This window comes from Wyeomyia smithii, chromosome 3 (assembly GCF_029784165.1).
Source record: "Wyeomyia smithii strain HCP4-BCI-WySm-NY-G18 chromosome 3, ASM2978416v1, whole genome shotgun sequence".
Taxonomy (NCBI): domain Eukaryota; kingdom Metazoa; phylum Arthropoda; class Insecta; order Diptera; family Culicidae; genus Wyeomyia; species Wyeomyia smithii.
This window is the reverse complement of record NC_073696.1, coordinates 172,729,023-172,756,440: the sequence shown is the minus strand read 5'-3', so window position 1 is coordinate 172,756,440 and position 27,418 is coordinate 172,729,023. Positions and strand designations below refer to the sequence as shown.

Here is a 27,418-nt window from a genome sequence, read left to right as displayed (position 1 = left end):
AATTCTACGCCAACTAGTGGTCGTGTCTTATAAAGAACCTCTTCAACTTTTTGTCCAAGAACTATGATAGAGCTACCAGTAACGCCAGTTTTGTACACTTGTGAAAAAATGCAGCAATAAGGTCACCATGCGGCGCTACAAATGAGTTATAACGCATTTCTCTTTGAAAATTAATAAAACATTTTATCAATTAATTTTTAGAATCAGATAAATCAGATTTTTTCGAATCAAAATAAATACAATTTATTGAACCTAAGAACTACATAAATAAAATTATATATAGACTACATTATATAGTTAGTACATACAATTAATAGATATTATATCACTCACAATAAAATAATGATCTCTTTAAATAGCGTTAATAACAATTTTTAATGTTTTTGGCAAAACTATTCAATCGAAAGCTAAGAACAATTTACTACACATTTCAGTAGTTTGAAGAGAGCATAACTATTATCGAAAGCTAAGAACAATTTACTACACGTTTCAAAAGTTTAGAAAGAGCATAACTATTATTTATTACAAAATGCTAGCAAAATCCCGGATTCGTATGTTCGATTACACATCTTTTGCAGTATTTTTTTACGGCTCGATAGCCTTCAATTGAAATTTGGCAGTCCTGAATATTTAGCTGCTGTAGTCCTCGACAGTAATAGGCTATGCATTGAATTCCTCGGTCAGTAATCATATCACAATTGCGTAAACTGAGCTTTTTCAGATTAGGACAGCTTTCTGCAAGTGCTCGGAGACCGGCATCACTAACATCGCATTTTCCGATATCGAGCGCTCGCAGTCGAGGGCATGATCTAGCCAGAACATTGATTGAGTCGTCACTTACGGCTTCGCAACCGCGAGCATTTAGATATCGCATCTTATAGCACCGGCGTGCAATTACTTTCAGACCTGCGTCTGAAACCTGATCACATTTAGCCACCGAAAGGTAACGTAACGTAGCACCAAGTTTTGCCAGTTCATAAAGTCCGAAATCGGTAATGCTGGTACAGTCAGAGACACTCAGTTCCCGTAAAGCTATGCAAAAGTTAGGGATAAACTTAAGACCGGCATCTGAAATTATATGTATCAGTAAGCAATAGTGTTTGGAAATTTACTTGTCCAAATATTTACCAGAAATTTGAATACATCGTCGCAAATAGAGATACACTAGCAACGGACAGTTTCGGGCGATTATCTTAAGCCCAGAATCCGATATAGAAGCACAATCTGTAAGGTCTAGATACTGCAGCAGTAAACGTCGTGGTGACTCTAGCCCAGGATTTACATTTATACATGTGATTTGTGCACATCCTGTAGATTTCAAATTACAAATTAGCATATATAATAAAGCTTAAAGTAATATGAAAACAATGCTATTACATACCGGTTATATCCAAATGTTGAAGGTTCGTACATTTTGTTACTAAATGGAACAAGGCCTGATTTGTAATCGCTACACTATTTTGAACTTGCAAATGCGTAATTTCAGGACACCTTCGTGACAATAGTTGAAGACCTTTATCCGTTAGTCTACAGCCGTCGCTTAATAGCACGCGTTCTACACCTGGACAAATACCGTTACGAGTTTGACCACAAAGTCTCCTTAGAATTGTCTTAATGGCTCTATCTCCACTGTTATTTTCCCCTGCAATCGACAAACAGTTGAATGCTAGTTCACTGTGTATGTTTTGACTATATACCTTTGATTTTAATAACATTCCAAAGCGTTTGATTCCAAATAACCATCTCAAATCGTTTGCATACTCGAGCTATATTGCACAAATCACTGCTGTCTAACCATTCGAAGACTTTAGTTATCAATTCATCGGACAATCGGTCGAATATTGGACCAGATCGGAATAAAGCGCTGCTGCCGCCGTTTAGCCCATCGCTATTTACGACGTTGTTGAGGTGTGCGCTGCTGTTCAAACAACCCGTAGTATTAGCTGATAACGAATTGCCACTTGGAGCTATCGTGTTCCATGAGGCCGGAATGGAAGATTGTTGATGACCAGATGGAGACGGAGAAACCAGCGTGTGATATCCTTGATCCAAACTAGGCGAAAAACGCCCGTATCGCTTTAGTCCATCACTGAAATGTTGTGACTTAGAGCTGTGCATCCTTGATGATAGTGGGAAGTTGAAAGAATTGTGTGAAACTTATTATAAGGATAGAGCTAACGAGGAAAAACATGCAAAATAAACAAGTTTAATAATCTAAACATTTTTTTAGATCAGACTAAATAAAATAAAATTTGCGTGTTGCAGGTATCACTGATGTCTAATCATGCAGCGCTGAAAAAAGGTAAGAAAAAAGCTTCGGCGATGGAATTGTGTCTGAGGATGGCTGAAATGTAGCAGTAGGCCGAAACGTCACGCAAAATAAAAAAGTTTTTTATAAATTTTTCATCGAAAAATTTCAATTATTGTGATACATAACTATTAACGGTGATTATACCAACAAGAAGTAACATACAGATCCTAGAGACTATCTATTCTCACCTTCCATCCACGAAATCTGTTGTCGAGACCTTCATCTGTTGCGAAAGGCATCCGTTTCTCCCGTGATACCCAGGTGACCCTCGAATTCTCTCGATTAAGTATCGATCTGATCCACTGGTGTCTGGACTGGATGCTCGTCGTAATAGGTTAGGGGAACTAGAATCTAGACAGTCATTATGACTGGAAGATGCTTTCAAAGAGGAGTTGTGCGCGTTGAGAGCTGCGACCCCTGCCGTGTTGTGACAGAAGTTATAGATTGCATCGATGTTTTCATTCTCTAGATAGTAACGTTCGGTATTGTTGCTGCTACTAGATTGATTTCGCGTCAGACTGGATGGCGTATTTGCATTCCGCCGGATGGCACCTTGTATATAGAGGGAGTCCATTTTTTCTTCCAAAAAGTAACGGTCCGCTTCAGAAAGGGTTGCGAGAGGTTGCGTTTCAGGCTGATAATTCATATGGTTTCGTTGGATGTCGATCATAACAGGCGATAATCGTTGATGTTGTTGATATGTGTTAGTCAACAGAGCGTCAATTGGAGTGTATGTTTGTGGTCGCAAGGGTCGAAAATCTCCTCGTCGATTTAAAGTTGGCGGAGATGATTGGTGAAGGAACGAAGCGCTTTGATCAAGCGACGATGGAGAACTAATGGAAAGCAAATTCCCGTTTTCTTGAGCTGCGTCGCTTTTGCACCCTTTATTATTCGAATGATTGTTCACAATGTTTGTTCCAGTGTAAATATCCGGATCAATTCCCAAGATTGGGGTCTTTCGAGACATTTGGTATGCTTGCGGATCGAGAGGACTGGAACTCAGTGGGTGATGATACTGGAGTGCATCCATTGAAGGTGTGTTACGTCCTAGCGATGCTAGTGGACACTCCACAGGTGCCCCACGTCGCTGTGAGTGCGACATATTAAGTTGTTTTACGTTACCTTTAAAAGAATGGAAAATGTAAACGATTATTTAAGTTGAAAATTTGTCCCTGTTATAAAAAAAAAACTTCTCCATAATAATAAAAGTTACAATCAAGTTTAACTTGTGTTAAATGTATGTGAACATTTTAATGGATGTTAGTTGTGGTACCGCTCGCATCATTTATCTTCTTATGCTGTCTAAGAGAAAAATACATATGGCAAGTAAAGGTACCTAACAGAAAAAAAGTAAATATTTTGCGCGTGTTTCAGATGAATTGGAGGAATTACTTGAACCGAATTGCTTTGACCTTCCAACTGGTATCGAGGTACGATGTAGGCCTAACAAGCCAGTCGTCGTAGGTTCGAGTCTCGTAATTCTTTCCTTCAGCCTGACAACAATGCAAGTGATTGCTCGGCTCGTGTGAATCTCCTTACGATCAACTAATTAGCTCATCTCGCGTCTGCTTGAAAAAAAAACCCTTTTGTCTACGGGTTGGTCTTTAGTTCAAAACACTTCCAATATTAACCAGGCTGATGAATTTTTTTTAACGAAGTTCCTAATAGCTATTGGTGCTTATTACGGGAGTCACTTCACGGTGAAATATATTTCACTCTCACGCTCACTTCACTTTTTGAGACCTATTCCCGATTCCACCTCAAGTAAAGTAACAAAAATAACTTACGTGAAGTGAGAATGCCAGTGAAGTGAAATTGAGAATAGAACAAGTGAAATGAGAATGTTTCCCAGCTCAAAAAATTTCTATGTTCCAGGAAGTCGATTTGTCCGTTGTTTGGATAACACCAGATCTTGACGTTTTCTGCATTTCTAATACATTTGTCATCAAGAAATTTTTTTTTCGATATCGAAAATTTCATGAACTAGTGTGCATTTTTTCGTCGGTCAAAAAGTTGAAACTTTGACTGCTTTGAGGCATGGATCGAATTCGTTTCGTTACTAAAAATAAATCAAATTTTTATTATTAGATCACAAATCAATCAATTTTCATGATTTATCCCATCCTCGTGGAATCATTTCACCGTTCAAAATGGTCGTGAAATAATTTTACGCAAAACGTCCCTTATTCTGTTTTCACTTCAGTGATATGACACTCATGATGGTGCTTATTACGGGAGTCACTTCACGGTGAAATCAGAGTGAAGTGAATAAAGTCCTATTACGGGACTCACGTAAGTGAGGAAAACGTCGCAAAGTGACATCTGCCGTGAAATCTGGGTTATTAAGAGTGTCATATGGGTGAAGTAAAAACGGAAAAAGCGACGTTTCGCGTGGAATTATTCCACGACCATTTCGAACATTCCCCTATCACAAAGATAGGGAAGTTAATAATCGATTGATTTGTGATCTAGCGGTAATACATATATGCATGGGCGTAGCCAGAATTTGGAATAGGAGGGGCAAGTATTTAAAATTTTAGAAGTCAAAAATGGTATTTTTGAAAATAGAAATAAAAACAAGTGTTAAGTGATTGTTCCACCAAGGCAACCAGTGAAAAGTTGTCCTTCACATCAGAGTGAAAAATTTGATTATTATTTGTCCGACCTCGAATATAAATAGATGTTCTTTAGTAAAAACTCTTTAGTTCATTTAAACCTTTGGACATATTATTTTGGCGACGGAATCTCAAGAATCTACGAACATGGCAGAAGATAGAGTTGATCAGCAGCCGCAACCGGGAATTCAAGATATGATTCTCAAGATGGTCCAACTTTTACAGCAGGTGGCGGCCCAGCAGCAGCGGTCTCAGTATCAAACCCCGAAGCAGATTTCAGACTCCCTTTCATCGAACATCACCGAGTTTGTCTTCGATTAAGAAAACGGAGTTACGTTCGGACGCTGGTTTAACCGCTACCGGGATCTCTTCGAGAACGATGCAGACCAGCTGAATAATGCGGCGAAGGTACGTCTGCTTCTCCGGAAGCTGGACACCCATTCGCACAGCCGCTATCTCAACTACGTCCTGTCAAAGCTTCCCAAGGATGTGAAGTTTGAAGACACAGTCAAGATTCTCAATAAAATCACGATAAAGGCACGGCCCCTCCCTGCCCCCCTCTGGCTACGCCTATGCATATATGGAATTTATATTCCAGTAACAAGGCTAATCTTTTTTTTTTTCTTGAAAAAAATCGGCTCCCGGTACTTACAAATTTTTGAGCTGCGGCCAACGGAACACAAGGGAAAAATTGACCTTTGAATTTCGTTTAGCGGTAGGGTTCAAAAGTGTCCTCTTGTCGAAAAATGTCTTCTTACAAAATTTCAGCTCAATCGACTTTCCGGGACTTAGAAATTATTGAGCTGGGAAACTCCCACATTTCACTTGTCCTATTCTCAATTTCATTTCACTGGCAATCTCACTTCACGGAGGTGATTTTTGTCACCTCACTTGAGGTGGAATCGGCAATAGGTCTCAAAAAGTGAAGTGAGCGTAAGAGTGAAATATATTTCACCGATTTCACCGTGAAGTGATTCCAGTAATAAGCACCATTTTCAAGATTCGTAACCGTTTGATTTCCTGTATCAAAATAAGTATTCGTTATCAGAAGTAACCGTAATCTTATCCTAAGGGCTTCTGCTTTGCGGTTAAAGAAGTTGCGATGAACAAACATTTTGCGTTTGCGTGACCCAATCAGCCGTAATGAAATAAAAATTATAGCACACTTTTTGCGATCATAGAAAGGTGAAGTTTGTCAGTAATAGAACAAACTCACAATTCACAAGAATCTGAGAAGAACTAATCAGGTTTTATTTTTAATTTTGTCAACCAGTGTAATTTTGGTGATGCGAAACTTAGATGATTTTCTCCCAACGAACATTCTTCAAGATAATTAAGTTGTTTTAATTTGCGTCTTCTTGTTTGTAAGAAATTGACACAATTGGTTTGCACACCGTGAAACTGCTAACGGAGTTCTGCATCTGTGACGGTCTTTGTCAATATTAAGTGCGTTCTTTTTTTTCTTGATAAATGAATCAATGTGGAATGATACGTGAAGTCAGTTGGGTAGTAGAGGCAGAATACAGAGCGTATGCAATGAAAGATTCGTCAAGTTAGTGGGTTTTCTATGGACCGACGGCATAATCGACGATCGACTATGCCATCACCGAATTTTTCGTTGATCCCATGTGTCGTTTTCGTTGATCACATGTGTCGAGGCTGTCGAATGGACCTTTCAGTGCCACCGACCAACAACATTGTTGTCATGTTTGGTCACTGTAAATGACTGTTGGCAATTAAAGATTACTTCGGGGAACCTTCATTAAAGCATATTCCAACTTGTTTTTCTTCATTTGTCATTCGATTGCTTATTCCGTATGCGAAGCAACAAATCCGGTTTGATTATTTTGTCTTCTATTATTTATTTATATTATCATTCATTTATTTATTTACTGATTGTCAACATGGTCACTAACACATCAATAAATTAATACATCAATACAATAAACTACGAAACATTGAAGCAAATCTTATTAATTGCAGCAGCGATTAAGTGTTATTTCTGATTTCCTATTCTCATTCCTGAGCAGTCATTAACATCGTAAAATGGGGTGACTTCGCACCTCACAAGAATGTGGCCCCTTATATACGATATCAAAATTGACGAGTTTACAGCTGAGGCTTAAAATTGAATTCACGAGGTGCGATTCTGAAAAATTATCATAAGGTCCAGTCGAGTACAAGTGACGGTACAGAATACGGAAATCTTCGGAAAATGAGCTTTCGCAGCAATAGTATATAAATTTTCATTATATATTTTCCATTAGCTTTGTTATTATATATAGACATTAGTATTATGATATTTAAAAAAATACTCAAATCAGTGGATACGATCGAACTCGTTAGAAGAGATGAAACGGGAAATAAAAAACACAATAGTTTAAAACAATATAGAACCAATAGTAATGATCAATCGAAATTAATGACCTGAAATGTGCCAGTTCAACCGCAATAGCTGCCATTTAAATTGCATAACCAAAGAATGTGATGTTCTAGTGACCTCGAACTTTTAATGATTAAAACCGTTCACCTCTTCGTTGACCATCAATTTTGTATTATTTTATTCAATTATTTATTCGTTTCTCACTCTACCTTTTCAAGCATTACCGTTTTATTTTCCTTCAGGCTATCAATCATTCAATTAACAGGGAGACAAATTTAGTCATAAACTGGTACACATTAATAGTTTTTTTGACGCTTCAAATAGAGATGAAAATGTGTTTGTTGTCATTTTTACCGACAGTGCCACTGTATTTTAGCCATCAATATTAGTGCGTTCGCATGAATTTGATGGTTAATGTGGAAAAAAAAAAAGATGAAACGTTTACGGAGTGTAAAAGTAAAGTTTGGTGATTTACTTTTATGGATTTGCTGGTTAATTTTTTGAAAGTTCTAAGGATTGTTTGCAGCGAAAATTAACGTGAAAATTAACCTTGAAAAGCGTTACATCTGATTCGTATATATATTGAGATATTTTGTTGCAAACTGCTTCTGAATACAGTATTTTTTCTTGGGACCTATTGTGATTTCCGATTCGGAAATCGACCTTCTGTTTATTTTATACACAGACTTCGCAGCCAACGGTTTAGTGTACAGGCCAATTGCGACGCTGGCGCTACGATCCTACTGACACTAACAGTCTCTCCCGAGCCGAGACTCGAACCTACCACGACTGGCTTGTTAGGCCAGCATCGTATCTCGAGACCATCTGAGTGAATCACTCAAGACTCATCATCTGTTTGAAAACTTCAATGCGGCGGACGATTTAGTTAAATGCAATGAGTGGTGGCAAATTAGGCTTGTACGTGGTTTATCAACGAAACTGATTGAACTGACACGCTTGGCGGTTTTACAGGCGTCAAGATATTGAGCGTAATTTCAAACCCGTTCATGAAATTGAATGAGCAAGCGTACAAAAAGCGTTACCATTACCTCAAAGTTTTTGGTTTTAAAGAGAGGAGTGGAATAGGCTTTCGTGCATTTTAAGACAGAATCAGCGTAGTGCTCGACATTGAAACGAAAAATTGGGTTCGGGTTTCAGTTCGGTCAGAAAGTAGAATGAACCAGAACGGGTTCAGTTTGGGTCCTTTGTGATTTGACTCTGTTCTTGTCCACTCTGTAATTCGGCTCAGGGTCTGGGAGCGAAAACTGCCAGTTTTTTTGAGAAAGTAATATTTTTAGGAAAGAATCCATCTTAAGGTCTTAGATATGTTAGAAACCGTTTGCTTACATCAGAACAATGCAAAACAAGTTTTGAAGTAAAAGTTTTAAAGTTGTGGTGATTGAATGAAAGTGATCGATCCAAAAATCGATCAACGATTCTGGTCGCAGTGAGAAAGTAATGTATCATGATCGGAACAATTTAGACTATTTACGTGGTACATAGAGTACAAACCAGGCATGTCTAAACCCACCACACCACCGCATGTGTGTTTCAGTTCACGGAGAGTATTTTCACAACACGAAAACCCGCAATGTTCTAAATAAAACAGCCCTTTGAAGCCCGCTTGCTTAGGTTTGTTTTCTCAGACGCTTTATTTTTACAAAAGTAAATATGAAAAAAAATCACTACCATCAAGCTATCCATTATTATAGCATTGACGATCTCATCGAGGCGACTAATGCTTGTGTGCAGTGATGCCACATATACAGATTTATCTGCATTTATACAGATTTTTAACATATTTTTCATACAGATATCTGCATATGGGTCATTGCATGTCAAGTGATCAGGCAAATGCAACGACTCTCTCCAATTTGCTTCAAAATGAATAAAACGACTTGTTTCAGGTCGAAACTGAAAAACCCAGAGTTTTGGGTCAATCGGACAACCCACCTCCAATTGCGGGGCCCTCCATTCTTGTATTTTTTGACATAAAATCATTTTCCATGTTTGTGAAAAACATCATATCTCAGAGACCGTAGGAGCTACAGACAATATTGGACACTCTTTTTAAAGGTTATTAAATTTACAATGGCATCATCAGATTTTGTAAACAGTGTTGCCAGTATTGATATTTTTACGTTTAAAAACTAAAACTTCGTTTATCTCGAAACACCCCCAATTTTTTTTTTTTGAATCTGATGTCACCTATGTGTTCAGCTCTCCAGTGTTTTGTCTTTAGTGTTCTAAATAAAACAGCCCTTCAGAAGCTTCGGCAAACACAGGCCCGAGTGTTCCCGAATTCGCGAGCCCTCGGAAGCCCGCTTGCTAACACGTGTTTTCTCAAACGCATCATGTTTACAAAAGTACATATGTAAAAAAAAATATTTCAGGTGGTTGTATGCGATGACTACCGTCAAGCTTTCCAATATTATACCATTGTCGATCTCGTCGTGGCGACCAATGCTTGTGTGTCTCCCGAAACTGCGAGCTCTCGGTTGCCTCATGTGCCGAAGTTAATAACCCTCGGCTCGCGTGTTCACGAATGGCTCTCCAGTGTTTTGTCTTCAGCTAGCGACGGAGTGTAATACGAATAGCCCTGCGTGGTGTGTTTGTTAGCAGATGGGCCCCACGCGCTTTGGTGTGCTGTGTTTTCCCCATGCCTGTTTACAAGTCTCCAAATACAACAAACAATTTCGCCTCTCAACATACCCCAGGTGGCGAAGTTCATAGATTTCAGGTCCGGTGAACTTGCCTGCCATTCCAAAAATAAAATCTTGGAAAATGTTTCGCAATCCTGAGTTGGGGTTTTGCGCTTTGTAATAAAGCGCCTTTTTCGTTGGAAAACCTCAATCCTGGTACCAAAATGACGACGTGCCCACGGCTCGTCGACGTTCTGCAGAACTAGTTCATGACATGTATTCTGGTTGATCTTTACACCTTCAGGGACAAGAACCAGCGGAGTCATCACGGGTGATTCCGGCCCGAATCATCGCCGAAGCTAGTTTCTGTCGTCGTCTACATCGCGTGATCTTTTTTAAAACCAAACTCTGTCGTTCTGCTTGATCAGGAACTGTTGTACGGAGAAGAATTTATCGTCGGTAAACACGATATTCTCCAACTTTCTTTCCGCGGCACCTTCACGGTGCTTAGGCGTTTTTGTTACTACCTCACCGTAAGGTCTTGAACTTTTGGATTTGTACCACACCATTAATGTAATACTGATGATGATTCACCATGAAATTATGAGAAGATATTTCCAGGGCTAATTTTCGACACTACGCAACAAACCGAATTGAATTTAGATGAACGATGAACTCATAAGAGAAAAATAAGTAAATTCCATCTCGTGAGCTAAAATGGATAGATCAATTGAACTGAAGTATCATTATATCGTTTTCAAAGTTGTTGTAATTGATATTTTTACTGCAAAAATCACAATTTAACATTTTCATAACAAATGATAGCAAATTTCGAATGCATGAATTTCATTGGTGAATAATTCCACCTCGATTTATCTCATATGACTTTAGAGATCTCTCGGTTTTATTTCCTAGAGCAAATGACAGATATTACACTCATAGCCATAGTATCTATAGTAAAACCATAGTAATGTACCACCAAAGCTTTGCTTTTTTGCCGAGCCAAATATGTGTGCAAAGTTTACTCCAAATCAGAGACACTTGAAATTGGTCGATAGTTAATTTTGGCAGAGAAACCAATATTTTAACATACCTGGTTTGAATCATTCTGGTGTCGCGACCTGAAACAAGATGAAATATTTATTACTTTAATTTTTTTGTCATGAGGTAATAACAACTATGATAACTTAGTTAGATACAAAGCTTTCTCACACTGAATAGCAAAACGGTTTAACAATATTTTGCTCAGCTTATAATTATCACAGTTAACTCGAAACTAGGTAAAGTGCTGGTCTAACAAGCACCAGCAGCCCATTACACTTATCAATCATAGCACCGCTACACTACTAATTCAGTAACACGTTCTCAATAATAAAGGATGAATTTTTTGCTATTTTGCTTTTCGTGTATTCAGATTTGACAGTTCACGCGGGAATTCTGACAGCTGTCAAAGTCTAATGTACTCAGTTTGATTTACCATTTCACCATGAACTTGCGCCTGAACAACGCTTACAAATAATCGAATTTCATTATCAAAATTCGTCCTCTGTGAAAAATGTTTTTCGCGCAGAATTGTGTTCAGTGACGAAGCTCATTTCTGGTTAAATGGGTATGTTAATAAGCAAAATTACTGCATTTGGATCGAAGAGCAACCAGAGGCAATACAAGAATCGCCAATACACCCAGAAAATGCACGGTTTGGTGCGGTTTACACGCTGGAGGCATCATTGGTCCGTACTTCTTCAAAGATGATCAAAATCGCACGGTCAATGGCGCTCGCTATCGCGCGATGATTTCTGATTTTTTGCCGGAAATGGAAGAGCTGGGTCTTGTTGACATGTGGTTTCAGCAAGACAGAGCAACGTGCCACACATCGCGCGAATCAATGGACATATTGCGGAATGAGTTCGGTGAGCAATTCATCTCACGAAATGGACCGGTGAATTGGCCTCCTAGATCATGCGATTTAACACCGCTAGATTGTTTTTTGTGGGGCTACGTTAAGTGTCTCGTCTATGCGGATAAGCCAACAACAATTCCAGCCTTGGAAGACAACATTACACGCGTTATTCGCGAGATACCAGCCGAAATGCTCGAAAAAGTGACCCAAAATTGGACTTTTCGTAGGACCATTTAAAACGTAGCCGTGGCCAACATTTTAATGAAATTATCTTTAAAAAGTAAATGGCATAAACCAATTTATCGGCTCAAATAAAGATTTCATACAGTTTTGTAATTTTTATGCGTTTTTTTAAAGAAAAACCAAATTCTTAAAAATTCACCCTTTATTAATAAATGGGAAGTTATTTAAAGCAATACAAATAAGAAGGCAGATTTGACAAAATTATTTGTTTTGACTTTCTCCTAGAAACCAAACCAAAGGCCTAAAAGTGCTTCAAAAGGTCACTCTACAAATCTCACTTTCTCAGAGTTGGCTGATCTAAATTTCCTGAAATTAGTTGCAAACGAAAGGTCTATTTGCCCCAAATTTTATTGTGATCAGACTATAACTATGTCTGTTATGTAATAAAATGTGAAAATCATGATCTTTCATGATCTTAGAAACTACACAATAATTTTTTTCTGAAAATTGAAGTGTTCCTGTAATTTTATTTTAACAAACAATAAGTTCGAATGAGAAAGGCTACGTATTGCCGCTAGGTGGATTAGCCCATTTTCGGCGGGTGATGCCATATAACGTCACCTAACCCACAAACTTTTATTTCAGTTCAACAATTAAACTTTAACATTTGCACGTTGAAGCTATTTAGTATAGTTAGAATGATTGACAACATTGGTAAACACAAGTTTTTCCCTTAAGCTCAAACTAAAAAAAAAGAATAATTATAGCGTTTTAATCATTCCTGCGAATTTTGGTGCCCTGAGTAAAGACAACTTTTAAGAGACTGAAACTCATTGTTTTCCGGCAAGCAGACATAGAAGCGACGAACCCGGCGAGAAGTTACTCGCCCTTCTATATTCACTAAGGGCACCCAAATTCACAGGAATAAGCTATAATCTTTTTAAGATGAACGGTGTGGTCTTAAATTGGTCTGATCAAGTCAAATACTTAGGACTAATTTATGATAAGAATCTTACTTTCAAGGAGCACATTGAAAATATCCAGTCAAAGTGCAATAAGTATATCAAATGTTTATATCCTCTTATCAACAGGAATTCTAGAATTTGTCTCAAGAATAAACTGTTAATTTACAAACAAATTTTTAGGCCAGCAATGTTATATGCAGTTCCCATCTGGACAAGTTGTTGTGCAACCAGGAAGAAGACACTTCAAAGGTTCAGAATGAACTTTTGAAAATGATTTTGAAGCGTCCTACCTGGTTTAGCACGAACGAGCTACATAGGCTCACTAATGTAGAAACATTAGAAAATATGTAAAGCCAAATATCAACAAATTCCGACAAAAATCGTTGCAACCTCAATTGCAACGATTAGCTCACTTTATAGTCAGTAAGATAGTTTTAAGTTTATTTTGAGTTTCAGTTTTATTGCTTTTTTTTCCTTGACAAGTAGGTTTAATAATTTTCCTACAATTACATTAACTTAACTGCGAAAGCTAAAAACATTCAATAATATGAAAAAGCGTACAAATATATATATATATATATATATATATATATATATATATATATATATATATATATATATATATATATATATATATATATATATATATATATATATATATACATATATATATATATATATATATATATATATATATATATATATATATATATATATATATATATATATAATCGTGTTGATATGTCACTTGTGACAGAACACACAATATTAATTCTGAATAGATATTAGTATATAAATAAATCATTACAAACATTACCCCCCCCCCCCAAAAAAATATAATCTTCAATTTAATCTAGCATGAGCTTTAGGGCAACTTCGTTTTCGCTTTTGTCATCCAGGGTAATTTATTGAATGAATTGAGCTGAGTAAAAAGCATTCTTGAAAAATTTTCAGAAGTTTTAGAAATGAAAGTTGACTATTGGAAGAACGAAGGCTATCCAAGCAGATCTTTAAGGGGTGTTGAGTGTTTGAAAATACAAATAATGTTCTCAATAAAAATTCAATATGAAAATATATAAAATTATTGGAAATAATAAATCAATATTTATTTGAATCTCCATAAGACTACTGTAGAAATTATATTTTAAAAACAATTTGTTCTTGTTTCAGAACTAAAGTTTCTTGTTAATGAATCCTCTGTTATGTAGTTTATCTCTAGCTTCCATGCGAGTAACGATTTCGTAAATTTGCCTGAGGTTGATTTATGTTGCCATAAATAGAATTTACGTTCACATGTCGTTCCTGGGGAATGACATCCCTTAGATTGCACGATTACTCTCAAACACACAGGTAAAGTCTCATAAAATAAATTCCTCAGATGTGGAATAGATAAAAACTAAATCAATCACGATCGGTCTCCCAATAAAGCTGATGTTTCCGATGGATGAATCGCGATGTGCCGATCCCCTTTTCACGTTACGGTAATGAGTCAGCTTTTGGGGTCACACCACCAGCGAAACACATAAAACTCTTTGGCGTGTCTTAAACGATGAAAATAGTGATCAATTGGAAAGGCGTAGCCTCACCGTTACTGGCGATCGATGAACCACCTACATAGAACACTATGTCTTCTTAACAACTATCCACTTAACAGTGTCAGTCTTATTTCATTCAAAGTATCTAGTTATTAATGCATGTTTTTCCAGATATATTAGTTTACCTCGATAAGGTTATTAGCTTATTACTGTGTTACCTTAAACATATTTCTCTAGTGACGAAAGAAATAACATCTGCATTTGGTATATAGGAAGATCAATTCATTCGTGGATATATAAAGCCATTCATATTATTACATCATGAGATAAATACCTTTCCCACAAGGTCTGACAGTGTGACAAGAGAAAAGCAAATCAATTTTAAATTTGAAACCCTGACTATCATTGATCACTTTTTTAAATTTTATACAAATCTGAATATACTCAACTATCTTTTATATCTTCGCGTTTATAATGTGAATAACATCTATTATAAACACAATATTTTACATTCAAGCCATGTATCCGATTTGAATTCCGCATTTTCGTTTAGTACGGATGCATGTATAAGGGGCCATCCACATACCACGTGGACAGATTTTTTAAGATTTTGACCACCCCCCCCCCTCCCCCACCGTGGACAACTGCCCATATAAATTCTGAACAAATTGTATGGACCGTGGACATTAGCCAACGCCCCCCCCCCCCCCCACCGCTGTCCACGTGGTATGTGGATGGCCCCTAAAAGCTTACTGGGTCTTTTTCCGACTTGGTGTTATACCTACGTTTCAAACATAATGCTTCCTTTGCGAGTTTTGTCGCTCGAAAACGACAGCATAGAATCAAATTGATTCAAATTAAAGTACAAAATTGAAGTCAAGATTAAGTACAAAATGCTGGATTCGATCAGTGACCATAATCCTATGAAGTTATAGATCTGGAGAAATAAGCACGCAGGTTTTTGATAGTTTGACGAAACTTATCTAGAAAGTGTTAGAGTTCGACACCTAACACTGTGGAGCGTACGTACTAGATGATATCGAAACCGAAGGTTACTTATAAATTTAAAGTTTGTGCCTTGTACGAGCAAGTACTCTTGCACTCAAGATGCAGTGAAAAAGAAATGATTATCGAAACGGTTAATAATGTCTGCTGACTACGTTCTCCTAACGAGTTTCAAAGTGAATAGTAATTTTCAACTCCATCGTGCATCCCAGCAAAGATGCGCTTAAAGTGACTAAAGATGAAGTGATATAGTCAGAAACATATGTTGTGTTATGCTGCTGAATGCCTGCGTAAAAGCTACTGTTACCGTACTGTTCTTTTCGTATTTCAAATTGGTCATTTCCGATAGCAGAGTGGAGTTACCACACCACAAGCATAGGATTTGGATTTTTGTTATAGTTTATATTGCCATTCGTATCATAGTGTGGATGAATGATCGGTGTAATAACAGAAAAAAAAGTTTGAATGCATTCTGTTCAGACGTCAGAAAAAATGCTTTTACACTTCTTTATTGAATTGGATTTAATTTAAGCGCTATAAACAAAGCTCTCGGTTTTAATTTGTTTTGGTCATAATGAGTGCTAGGGGAAGTTATTTTCAGATGTTTTTTTTTTGTTGATGCACTAGCGTGTATTGTGTTGTGTCATTGAATATGCTCAACCAAATACTAATAAAACGATTAGAAAAACTACAGTTTTGTGTTTTTGTGAAACTCATTGCTTAGTAAGATATAATACGAAATCACGCTTTCAAACTCCATCCAATTGCAAAAGCAACATGCAATTACAAAAACTAACCTGAAGAAAGTTTGTTATGCTGTGATGCATTTCATAGAAAATGGTCAACATTTTTATAGAAAAACAAATAATAGCGTATATTGGATCCTATATAAATTAAATATAGCAATGATATGCCTAAAAGTTCACCATTCGCAGTTGAAAAGAAGTTAAATAAAGTAAGTATTGAACGGCGATATACTCATGCATTTCGAATGAAGCTTCACTTGAAATGGAGAGTGACATACGCTTTAGGGTGACGGACAATTACGGAGTTCTTGTTTATTTCAATTGCATTGTTCCGAACATAAAACATACTAGCTTCCAATATGTTTTTAATGTTTCAAGTGTATCACCATCAACAGATCTACTTTCCCGTTCTACGTTCTAAACAAATGATGTAATAGCAACATATATTATATTTGATTGAAGAAAAAGGAAATATGATAACGCTTCAACGCGATGTACCGTGGAATGGGTTAAAATTGATCAGTGGGGTGAAATTGATCACCTGAAAATTCGTGATAAAAAATACTAATCAAAAGATATTGCTCTTACAACACTAGGCAATGTTAACGTGTCCTTAAAGGCAACTTTTGCATGATTCACATACCTGTCAAAGTTAACCCTTGCATTCCCGGTGCAATTTTTCATATTTTCGAAAAATTCTTCTAACTCAGTCAAAACTTAATCAAATTTGATCAAACAAGTTTCCAAATAACAAAAAAAAGAATTGATTTACTTAAAGTAATCTTAGTTGAGGGTTAATTACGTTAAATTTGGAGAAGTGAGTGAAGTTTGGTAAAAGCTCAAACAATGTAATTTTCAACAATGATCATTCCATACCATTAAAGAAATACTGATGAATTCGCAGGAAACCACAAAGATTTTAATTTCAGAGCTAGTTTTTGAGCTTTTGCAACAAACCGAATTGAAATCGGTCTAACGACGATCAAATAAGAGCAAATTTAGCAACAAGCAGCTCGTGAACCAAAATAAACAAATTTTAACCTGAAATATCTTTTTTTTTCGTTTCCAAACTAGCTGTAAATGATATTTTTCAGTACAGAAATCAACATTTATCTTTAGCATATCGAAAAAAAGCACATTGCCAAAAGAATGTATGGATTTCAATGGTGATCAATTTCACCCCAATTTACCTCATAGTACCTTATAGAATTATTGAATTTATTTCATGAAGTAGACAATAGAAATTTCACCAATAGCCATAGAGGTTTACTGGAGCACATACCAGTACTTGTTTTAAAATTATACTATTTCGGGAAAAATGTACATGAAGCTAGTTAATTGGAAATTGTTATAAAAATTGATCAATTTCACCCCGTTCCATGGTACTTGCTTTTCATAGATTCTCATGCAAACCGATTAATTGATGAAACGAAGCCAACATCAGGGTAGGCTATAGCAGCACAAGTTGATAGTAAACAGAAACCAGTAAAGTGTGAATTGATTGCTGATTATATTTATGCAAAATTATAATAGGCAGCAAACTTAAACGCTCTGAGATCTCATTTCAAATATAGGTGAAAAACAAAAGTTTTCTGAATTGCGTTACGCTGATACTAAAATATGCATTGTCCAGTTGTTGAGAAACTGAGATTACAGTTTGCTGTGTAGTGTGTAGTGTAGCGATTTGCATTGTATATACTGCCGTTCTAAGCATAACTGTCCTAGCGTCCAAAAAGTTTCCGTTGAACAGCGGTTCTCAACCTGGGGTCCGCGTACGCGAGAATAAATTCGATTTGAAAATGAGAAGCTAATAAGAACTGGAAAATCCGAGTGAGAAAAGACGCATAAAAAGCAGCGTAGGAAAGACCTTAGTGCATAGTAGGTGTCGTTGAATGGCACAGTATTTTGCGTGCTCATCTAGTTTGTGGTTGGGTTACTTTATGTAACGTTTCGATAAACTAAACCACCTAGTGAATTACATATATTTTTTGTAGGTCCTACTATCATATTTTCAGTTAATTTAATTTTCTGTTTTCATTACTATATTTATTCCTTGAACCAAAAACTTAACAACGACAAAAACAGGATGCATTGTTGTTCACAATCAGATTGCTGAATAAGTATTACATATATGGTTGAGCGAACCAGCTGGAATGGAAATGAACCAAACGAAAGTGAGAGATTAAATTTATTCACCACAGTGAGGCGTACGATGTAACTTTTCTATGACTCATTCTCTCTTGATGAACTGGAGTACCTGTATCAACCATTTTTCAAATCCCTTAGCAAATAATATGTCGTGCAGATGTAATAAAACTTATAATTTAGCTTGTTTTTAATTTGGGTAAAAGCAACAAAACATTTCATTATGACTTTGATGTCATGTATTTTTAATCTTAGGTATTGATACCACAAGAAATAATACAACATCAATTTAAATTGGTTTATAATGATCTACACACTTAAATTTTACTGCCGGGTCTGGACGACGCTGAAATACTGAAGTAAAGTGCTGGTATCATCCGAACGATTATTTTATTGAAAATTTGTTCAAAGTATTATGTCTGTAGGTCTGTGCTAAAATAGTATTATATCTGACACTTGAATACTGTTCCGTTCAAACAGAAAATGTATAGAAAATTGTAAATTATATTTACTCTGTATACAGCGGGACAAAACTAAATTTTTAAATCGGTATATTTTGGAAAACAGGTAAGTCTCGAAACATGCGACGGTTGTTTGGTAGGGAAGCAAGCTGTTTTCAAATTTTAGGGTATGAAATTGCCAAGATCAAACCATTAGGGTATGAAATTGCCAAGAACGACCATTAGAATTAGTATATTCGGATGTGTGTGGCAACATGGAGCAGGAAACATACGACGGTTATCGCTATTTTGTAACTTTTATCGCTGACTATAAGTTTTTTGTCGAAGTTTGCCTGATGAAGCATAAGTCTGAAGTCTTTGAGAAATTCAAGGAGTATGAAGCCATGGCGTCAGCATGTTTTGAAACCTGTATTTCAATGCTGAGATGCGATAATGGCGGAGAATACACAAGCAACGAATTCCGAAGATACTGCAAGAAAAACATAGATTTTTGCGGGAAACGCAAACAATGGTTCCAGATTGTGGAATGACGTAACACAATCTATTTAAATTGGTAGAAATGTCGTATTCAACGAATCAGTGAAGATCAGGATCATGTGAGTGATCGTCAAGAATAAGCTTCTAAAGAAGACTGAGGAAGTGATGATTAGGATATAGCTACTAAAGAAAATTAGGAGGATGATATTAGTAAAAACAGTTACGTAACTGTGATTTTCATTAAAAATAAAAAATTTGCGGCAAGTAATTTTAGCGTCACATAATTTGTGTACGATGCCCAAGACCGATATACCTAAAACGGATCTTCTCGTTGAAAGAAGATGGAAGGCACAAGGCACGATAAGTGGCTCAAGGATTATCACAGAGACCAGGATTCGACTTAGTGAAACATTCACCTGTTGCAAAGCTAGAACGCGTTCACTTAGCACTTGCAAACGAACAAAAACTACTTGTACATCAAATCGATGTCAAAACAGCAGGCCCCCTTCAGTTTTGGGACCCCCCCAAAAAACTCAAAAAACTAATCTGTTGCATTGCGTGTTTATTTGAGTGTAATGACATCGAACGCAATCGGGAAAAGGTCTTTTTCTAAGATAAACCTCATTAAAAATAGGCTGTGTACGACTATGAAGAGTGAACGGCTGTCAAATTTGTAATTGCTTAGTTGCGAATAAATTTGACTGTAGAAATTGAGTGCTGATTATACATATAAGAGATAAGTTTTTAACGAAGAATCCTTATAAGAAGTAATTCTAAAAACTTCTGACAGTTTCTGATAACTTTTTAAGAGTTAAATATGTTCGACCAAAAAAAACTGTTCTTTTATTTTGGGACCCCCACGCAGGACTCGGCCCTGGGCCCTCACAATCGTAAATCCGGCTCTGGAGATACTAATTCAAGGACGAATGACCAATCTTGCGGTTAGAATTCTCCTGAAACAATAGAGCAAATAAACGAGAGAATATTTTCGTTCACGATACGTTTATTTGACTCAACACAATACAAATTATAGCAAAATCGTGCCTAATGACCTGGAAATACGCATAAATTTAATCGACCATTGATTTGAATGAAACTTTACACATGTATTTAGCTTAGCAAACTGAGCATTTTTCACAGATGCACTGTGGTTTCAAAGTCGTTTTTGACGCGCCTAATTGATAACTCCACGTACGTTGGATATAAAATTTTGACATCTTCTGCAAAATTGATGGGTATGACCATGAGATTTTTTTGTCCTCAGATAAGTAATGTCGCTGGCGTCGTTGGATTTTCACAGGTTATGTAAAGACAGGTCCGGATTGAGGGAGATGGGGGAGCAAATGCCCCGGGGCTTTCAATACGAGGCCCCCTCGTTCTGGGCCAGACGTGATGATAGAGTGGAGACCTTTTTGTCTTTCTCCTAGAAAGGTATATCAACCACTGGCAAAACCAAAGGTATAAAAGTGGTCCCAACGGCCGAATGCTATATACCACTCGACTCAGCTAACGAACTTAACATTTTCTGTATGTATGCATGTATGTATGTATGTATGTGGGTATGTGTGTTTGTATGTAAGTGCAACTTTTTTTTCTCACTCACTTTTCTCAGAGATGGCTGGACCGATTTCCACGAAATCAGTTGCAAATAAAAGGTCTACTTGCGCCATAGGTTGCTGTTGTATGTCATTGCAATCGGATTTTTAGCTTATAGATTATGTATCTAAGTGTAAAAATCACGGAACATCAATATCGCAGAAATATCAAATGAACGGGCTATCTCCAAAACCCTTAACTCATAAATTTCGTAATAATTTAACAAATGGTTCAAAAGTTATGTAAAGAAAAGTTATCCAGAAGCTATTTAATTTCACTAATTTTTCTCAGAGATGGTTGGACCGATTTTCACAAAAGTAGTGTCAAATGGAAGGTCTAGTTGCCCCGTAGACTGCTATTGAATTTCATTGTAATCAGACTATAACTTTGTACGTTATTTATATACATGTGAAATCACGTTATAAAAAGAAACATGTTCCAAAGACTGTTTAAACTCACTCACTTTTCTCAGAGATGGCTGAACCGATTCTCAAGAAATCAGTTGCAAATGAAAGGTCTAGTGGCCCCATAGGATGCTATTGAATTTCATTGTCATCGTTGCCCCATAAGACTTTATTGAATTTTATTATAATCGGACTGTACTTTGTTCGTTATGTATGAAAATGTGAAATTACGTTTTGAAAGGGAACACATTCCAAAGACTGCTTAAACTCACTATTTTTTCACAGTGGTCTAAATTCAAAAAATCGTGATCGTTTTAGATTTGACTGTGCAATATTGATTCTATGTTCCCAGTGTCTTGAGCAAGTTTATTTCATATAACAAGGCCTTTCTTTTGGAGTTTTCGGTTTTTTGATCAATCCCCCTAGCAGTTAGATATGAAAACTATTTAATTAATTTTTTTTTAATTTTCAAAATACCAGATTGCTTTCTTCAGCAAAGTTGTAGGAAAATCTATAAGAAAAAGAATTGTTGAACCTTGTAATCTTCCATCTGTACGTCTGATATGACGAAATAGAGTTTTACGAGGAACACTCCTCATAATTAGTTTTTTGTCCATAACTTTTTCTGTAATCGTCGAAACAATTCAAGATTTTCTAAGATTTTGTTCAATCTGCTAAACCTCGCATTTTTGTAAATTATATTGGTTTTATATTTTTATTTGTTGTAAAGATATTTCTAGTTTTTTGCTGAAAATAGCCATATTTTGAATCCATATTTCTCCGAAGGTTGCAGATAGTAGCAAACCAGATTACATGCATTTAAAAGTTTTTAAAAAGATCTGCATTACTCAAAAAAGTTCAACTGTTTCTAGTTGTATCCAACCGAGTACTGAATGAAAGCAAAACACCCCTCAAAATTACTTTTTTGTCCATAAGCTTTTCTGTAATCGTCGAAACAATTTAAGATGAACTAGGATTTTGTTTATTCTGCTAACCTCGCATTTTTGTAGAATATATTGGTTACATATTTTCATTTGTTGTAAAGGTATTTCTAGTTTTTTGCTGAAAATAACCATTTTTCGAGTCCATATTTCTCCGAAGATTGCAGACTATTTTCTTGTATTCATAATCCGGTATTTTTTCCACTTGATATAAACGTACTGAAGCGTTGTGGAGTCATCCTTCAAGCTGTTGCTTCTGGTAGAAAGTTGAACACAGAAAATTCGATAGAAATTGCATCGACACTGCGCGAAAATTAGTGGAGTTATATCCATTGTACTATCTACCTGCGTCAGTACACAAAATCCTAATTCACGATGCACAGATTGCTGATCACTTTTTAGTTCCGATAGGACAGCTCTCGGAAGAACCACATGAAGCAATGAACAAAATCATATGGGAAACACGTGAATATCATTCCCGTAAAGTTTCGGGGGTGGCTACAAACAGCGATATTCTTCACCGCTTGCTGGAGCTATCGGATCCACTTATTTCTAACAAACGTAGCATCATTTGTAAAACTGAGCGAAGGTTATCAACTGGTGATTCATATTTGTTAGATTTAGATTTCTGTTTTAACAGAAGAAGATTTGGAATCATCGGAAGCATCTGACATAGAGTTAAACATTAAAAACTGAAAACATAATGTTTTTTTTATTATATACTTTAACTTTATACGTCATAACTGTTTAATTTAGCTGTTACGAGGAGTGTTTTCCTTTCATTCAGTACTCGGTTGGATACTACTAGAAGCAGTTGAACTCTTTTGAATAATGCAGCTCTTTCAACAAACTTTCAAATGCATATAGTCTGGTTTGATACAATCTGCAAACTTCGGAGAAATATGGACTCAAAATATGGCTATTTTCAGCAAAAAACTATAAATATCTTTACAACAAATGAAAATATCAAACCAAAAAATTCTACAAAAATACGAGGTTTCGCAAAATGAACAAAATCTCAGAAGAATGGTTTAGACGATTACAGAAAAAGTAATGGATAAAAAACTAAGTTTGAGGGGTGTTTTACTCGGTTGGATATAAATAGAAACATTTGAACTCTTTTGACAAACTTTCAAATGCATATAGTCTGGTTTGCTACTATCTGCAACCTTCGGAGAAATATGGACTTATAATATGGCTATTTTCAGCAAAAAACTAGAAATATATTTACAAAAAATAAAAATATAAAACCAATATATTTTACAAAAATACGAGGTTAAGCAGAATAAATAAAATTCTAAAACATCTTGAATTGTTTCGACAATTACAGAAAAAGTTATGGAGAAAAACTAATTTTGAAGAGTGTTTCTCGTAAAACTAGAAGATTACAGTGTTCAGCAATTCTTTTTCTTATAGATTTTCCTACAACTTTGCTGAAGAAAGCAATCTAATATTTTGAAAATTAGAAAAAATTGTTTTTATATCTAACTACTAGGAAGGTTGATCAAAAAACCGAAAACGCCAAAAGAAAGGCCTTGTTATATGAAATAAACTTGATGAAGACACTGGGTACATAAAATCAATATTTCACAGTCAAATCTAAAACGATTACGATTTTTCGAGTTTAGACCATTGTGCGATGGTTCGATCGATTTTCACAAAATTGGTGTCAAATGAAAGGTCCAGCTACCTCGTAATACACTATTTAATTACACTGTAATCAGACTGTAATTTTGTCCGTTATGTACCAAAATGGGAAAATCACACAATTTCTTTACCACAGGAACTACACAACCGATCTGAACAAAATTGTAATCAAATGAACGGGCTATATTCAAAACGTTTAACCAATAAATTTCATAATGATTGGGCATATGGTTCAAAAGTTATGAAAAGTAATGTACTCCGAAGACTTTTTAAACTCACTAACTTTCCACGGAGATTTCTTTTATTGCTTTATGAAGGTGGCTTTCAGCCCAAAGCTGGTTCGTCACCGTTTTCCTCGAAGTTGACTGGACTGATTTCATCGTTCTTGCGTTCTATTTTATTACAGTCAGACTTTCAGTTTAACCATTATGTATTAAATTGTGAAATTAACGGAAGTCTTTCATCCCAAAGATTATATAACTTATTAGAACAAAATAGGTGTCATACGAACGGATTATCTTTAACAAGCAATTTATTTCATATTGATTTTTGATGTGGTTGAAAAGATTTGGAAAGAAACGTAACCCAAAGACTGTTTTAAACCAACCGCTTAGAATAAAATATGTGGCCTCAACATCATTTTATTTAAGTTTAAGTTTCTCAGCGTTGCTATGAATTGAATTGTTTGAAATTAGGAATCATTTTATCCATCTTAGTACTTCTTTAGCACAACTCATTTCAAAAATATTACGTCAAATTTCTTACATTATACTTTTATCATTATGAAATTCATTTACTTGAAATACAACATCACTATACTGGATATGCAAAGGGTAGAAATACCTTTATTGGACAATTCGAGGATGTATTCCAAAAGACGGAAGCTGCATTTTCGGATTTCAAAATAAAATCTTAAGGGGTAATATCCACCAAAAAAAATTTTTCTTGTCATTTTTTACTGGCTTAAATTATGCTAAAACTATCCTAGAATCAAAATCTACATCGCCCAAGTACTGATCTAAACTCAAAATTCGTTTAAATCCATTTTTACCGAACAACTTTCATGCTCCAAAATAACATTTTTCGGCTATTTTGGCGACGCTCGTTTTTTTTAATTTTAAGGCTTTGTAAACTAGTAGACGTTTCCTATGATCGATATCGTATTTCAAATTTGCGGTATAGAGGTCGCTGCATCATGTTTCGACCGTTACAACGTCTCTACAGCACGTGTTTACTCACAATTTCCCTATGTTTAGTCGATCGGCCGTTCTCGTTGTGTACGTTCTTTGTTTGAGTTTTTCTATACTTTTTAACTGTGAGTTATATTCAAAAGTACTTAAATATGAATGACAAGTTTGAGTTTTGCGTAGGGTCGGACGCCAACTGCGTCAAAGTCGCTGAGCATCGCATGTCTGATATCGCGAAAGAGGCTAGGCGCAGCCGTACATCAGATAAAAAAAAGAAGAGGAAGATAAAGCCCAGGAAGGACAACTTTACGGCGCAGGGATAGCTGACTGAAGGTAAAAAAAAATATTAGGGGCTTTATTATTAGATAATAAAAAAAAATTTGTTTTGGTTATAGGTGGAGTTGGGCACGATTTCTACTGCTCGCCGCTGAAGAATTTTAAAAAAAGCGGTTCATGACAATCGCTGCACAGCCACCATTTTGTAGAAAAAAAAGCAATATTTTCCTTTCTATTCTTCAAGAGTTGCTTAATCCAACGATATTTAAATTTACATACCTTACATCTCAAATGACCTTTAAACAAATCATGAAAAAAGCCTTGTTTTTTGAGCATTTGGTAAATATTACCTCTTAAGTTGATTCCCGGTCTCTACCTGAAAAACCCACAATGACGTGACAATCATAAAAAAAATTCGCCTATTATATTCGAAACATATTTCTTCAAATGTAATATGTATGTATCGTTATAAAATATCGTAGAGTAAATGTATGTATCGTAGAGCTTCGTAGCTGCAAGGTTACAGAGTCCGCTTAGACAAACGAATGGTCGTAGGTTCGAATCTTAGTAGAATCAAGCCATTCGTTGGCAAAAAGAACTTCAAGTATGGGTTTATTCTCAGGCTCTTCCACAAAAAATCTTCTCTTCAGACTTAATAACCACTGGTCTAAAGCTTCGATTATATCATAGGCACTATAGCACGTTATACGCTGTTAGACTTATCACTTGCAGGAGGACATGATAGAGTCGATAAGGAAGGCAGTAGGTTATTAAGTCTGAATAAGAAGACAAAAAGCAACACGGAGGTTACTTCTCAATAAGTAACATTGCAAAAGGGTAAACATAGACAAAAATGTGCGAACAGCAAAAACGTCCGGACAATGCCACAAAAGATCAAAAAACTATACTGGTCGCAGTGGGGTCCATACAAAAAAAATATGTATGTGTGTGTATCTGTACATGTTTGTATGTGTGAATGTATGTTCGTATGTGTGTGAATATTAAATTCAAAATGTTTGATATAATTGTGCTGTTGGCTACCCTTTTTTTTAGAGTAAACTATGAATCTAGTAGAAATTATCAAAATGTAATTTTTTTCGAAAAATTTTAAGTTTTTTTTTTGGCAAATTTGTTTTAACAAATAATAAAGTGCGAATGAGAAAGGCTGGGTCTCACGGCTAGGTCACCTTCCAGCAAAGCGTTAAATCATTTCAAAATTTTCTTGCCTCTATTTTTTTTAAGAAAAGAGGGCCAGAGGGCCCCTTAGCACCTAAATCCTGAGTATAGAGTTGATCTGCTTTGGAATGTAACGTTAAACGTTGTTACACTGAACGGAATGATTTTTTATTCAGAAGTTCGAATGTTCCCGGTATTACTCGTGATTAAAGTGTTCGAAATTAGGAGTAATTTTTTATTTCGCTATTTCTTTAGCACTGATATTACATAAAATTTCACATTTTTTACTTCAATTATTACTTCAAATACAGCATCAATATTCTATAACCCAAAGAGTGAATATTCCTTTATTAGATTGTAATTAGCAATTTAAGAATTTTTTCAGGAAGTCGCAAAACCGGGTTTCAAAATAAAGTATGGAGTTGACTCCCGGCCTCTGAGCATTATACCGGTTCCTGGAGAACTCACATTGGGTTTGTCTCTTTATACTGTTACCAGAAGCCGGAAGCTACTAATTAAAACTTTCAAATGACGTCTGAAGTTAATTTTTGGCCTCAAGGTACCATATTGTCCCACAAATACTCATATTGGATGCTATTTGGTCTTTTCATGCTGTTTTTCAGAAACAGAATGTCGCCATCGAAATACTCGGAATTTTAGGATGTATTCAAGCAACCAGAAGTAGTCTTATGGATATAGAATGGTATTTGAGATCGGATTCTGACCTCTGTGTTAAAAACCCATATTGAAGGGTTTACGGGTACATTTCAGAAACGAAGGGAATAATATCAATAAGAACAACTGCGATAGAGGATTTCATATT

The 27,418-nt window shown here is 35.9% G+C and overlaps 1 protein-coding gene across 9 annotated transcripts in view; it reads right to left on the bottom strand.

Annotated features, from left to right (window-relative positions):
• Positions 1-254: 254 nt before the first annotated feature.
• The window catches only part of LOC129730178 (F-box/LRR-repeat protein 7), a 57,650-nt gene continuing 30,486 nt past the window's right edge, over positions 255-27,418 (bottom strand). For 6 of the 9 annotated variants that reach the window (XM_055689306.1, XM_055689305.1, XM_055689299.1 and 3 more), the window contains 6 exons: positions 11,045-11,072; positions 2,500-3,433; positions 1,698-2,119; positions 1,382-1,642; positions 1,129-1,308; positions 256-1,068 (listed from right to left, as the gene is read on the bottom strand). In XM_055689306.1, coding sequence (XP_055545281.1) covers positions 533-1,068; positions 1,129-1,308; positions 1,382-1,642; positions 1,698-2,119; positions 2,500-3,413 — 2,313 coding nt within the window. In that variant the 5' untranslated portion in view covers positions 3,414-3,433; positions 11,045-11,072 and the 3' untranslated portion in view covers positions 256-532. Of the gene's footprint in view, positions 1,069-1,128; positions 1,309-1,381; positions 1,643-1,697; positions 2,120-2,499; positions 3,434-11,044; positions 11,073-27,418 lie in introns of all 9 variants that reach the window. The other 3 variants (XM_055689308.1, XM_055689304.1, XM_055689307.1) reach the window with 1 other exon arrangement.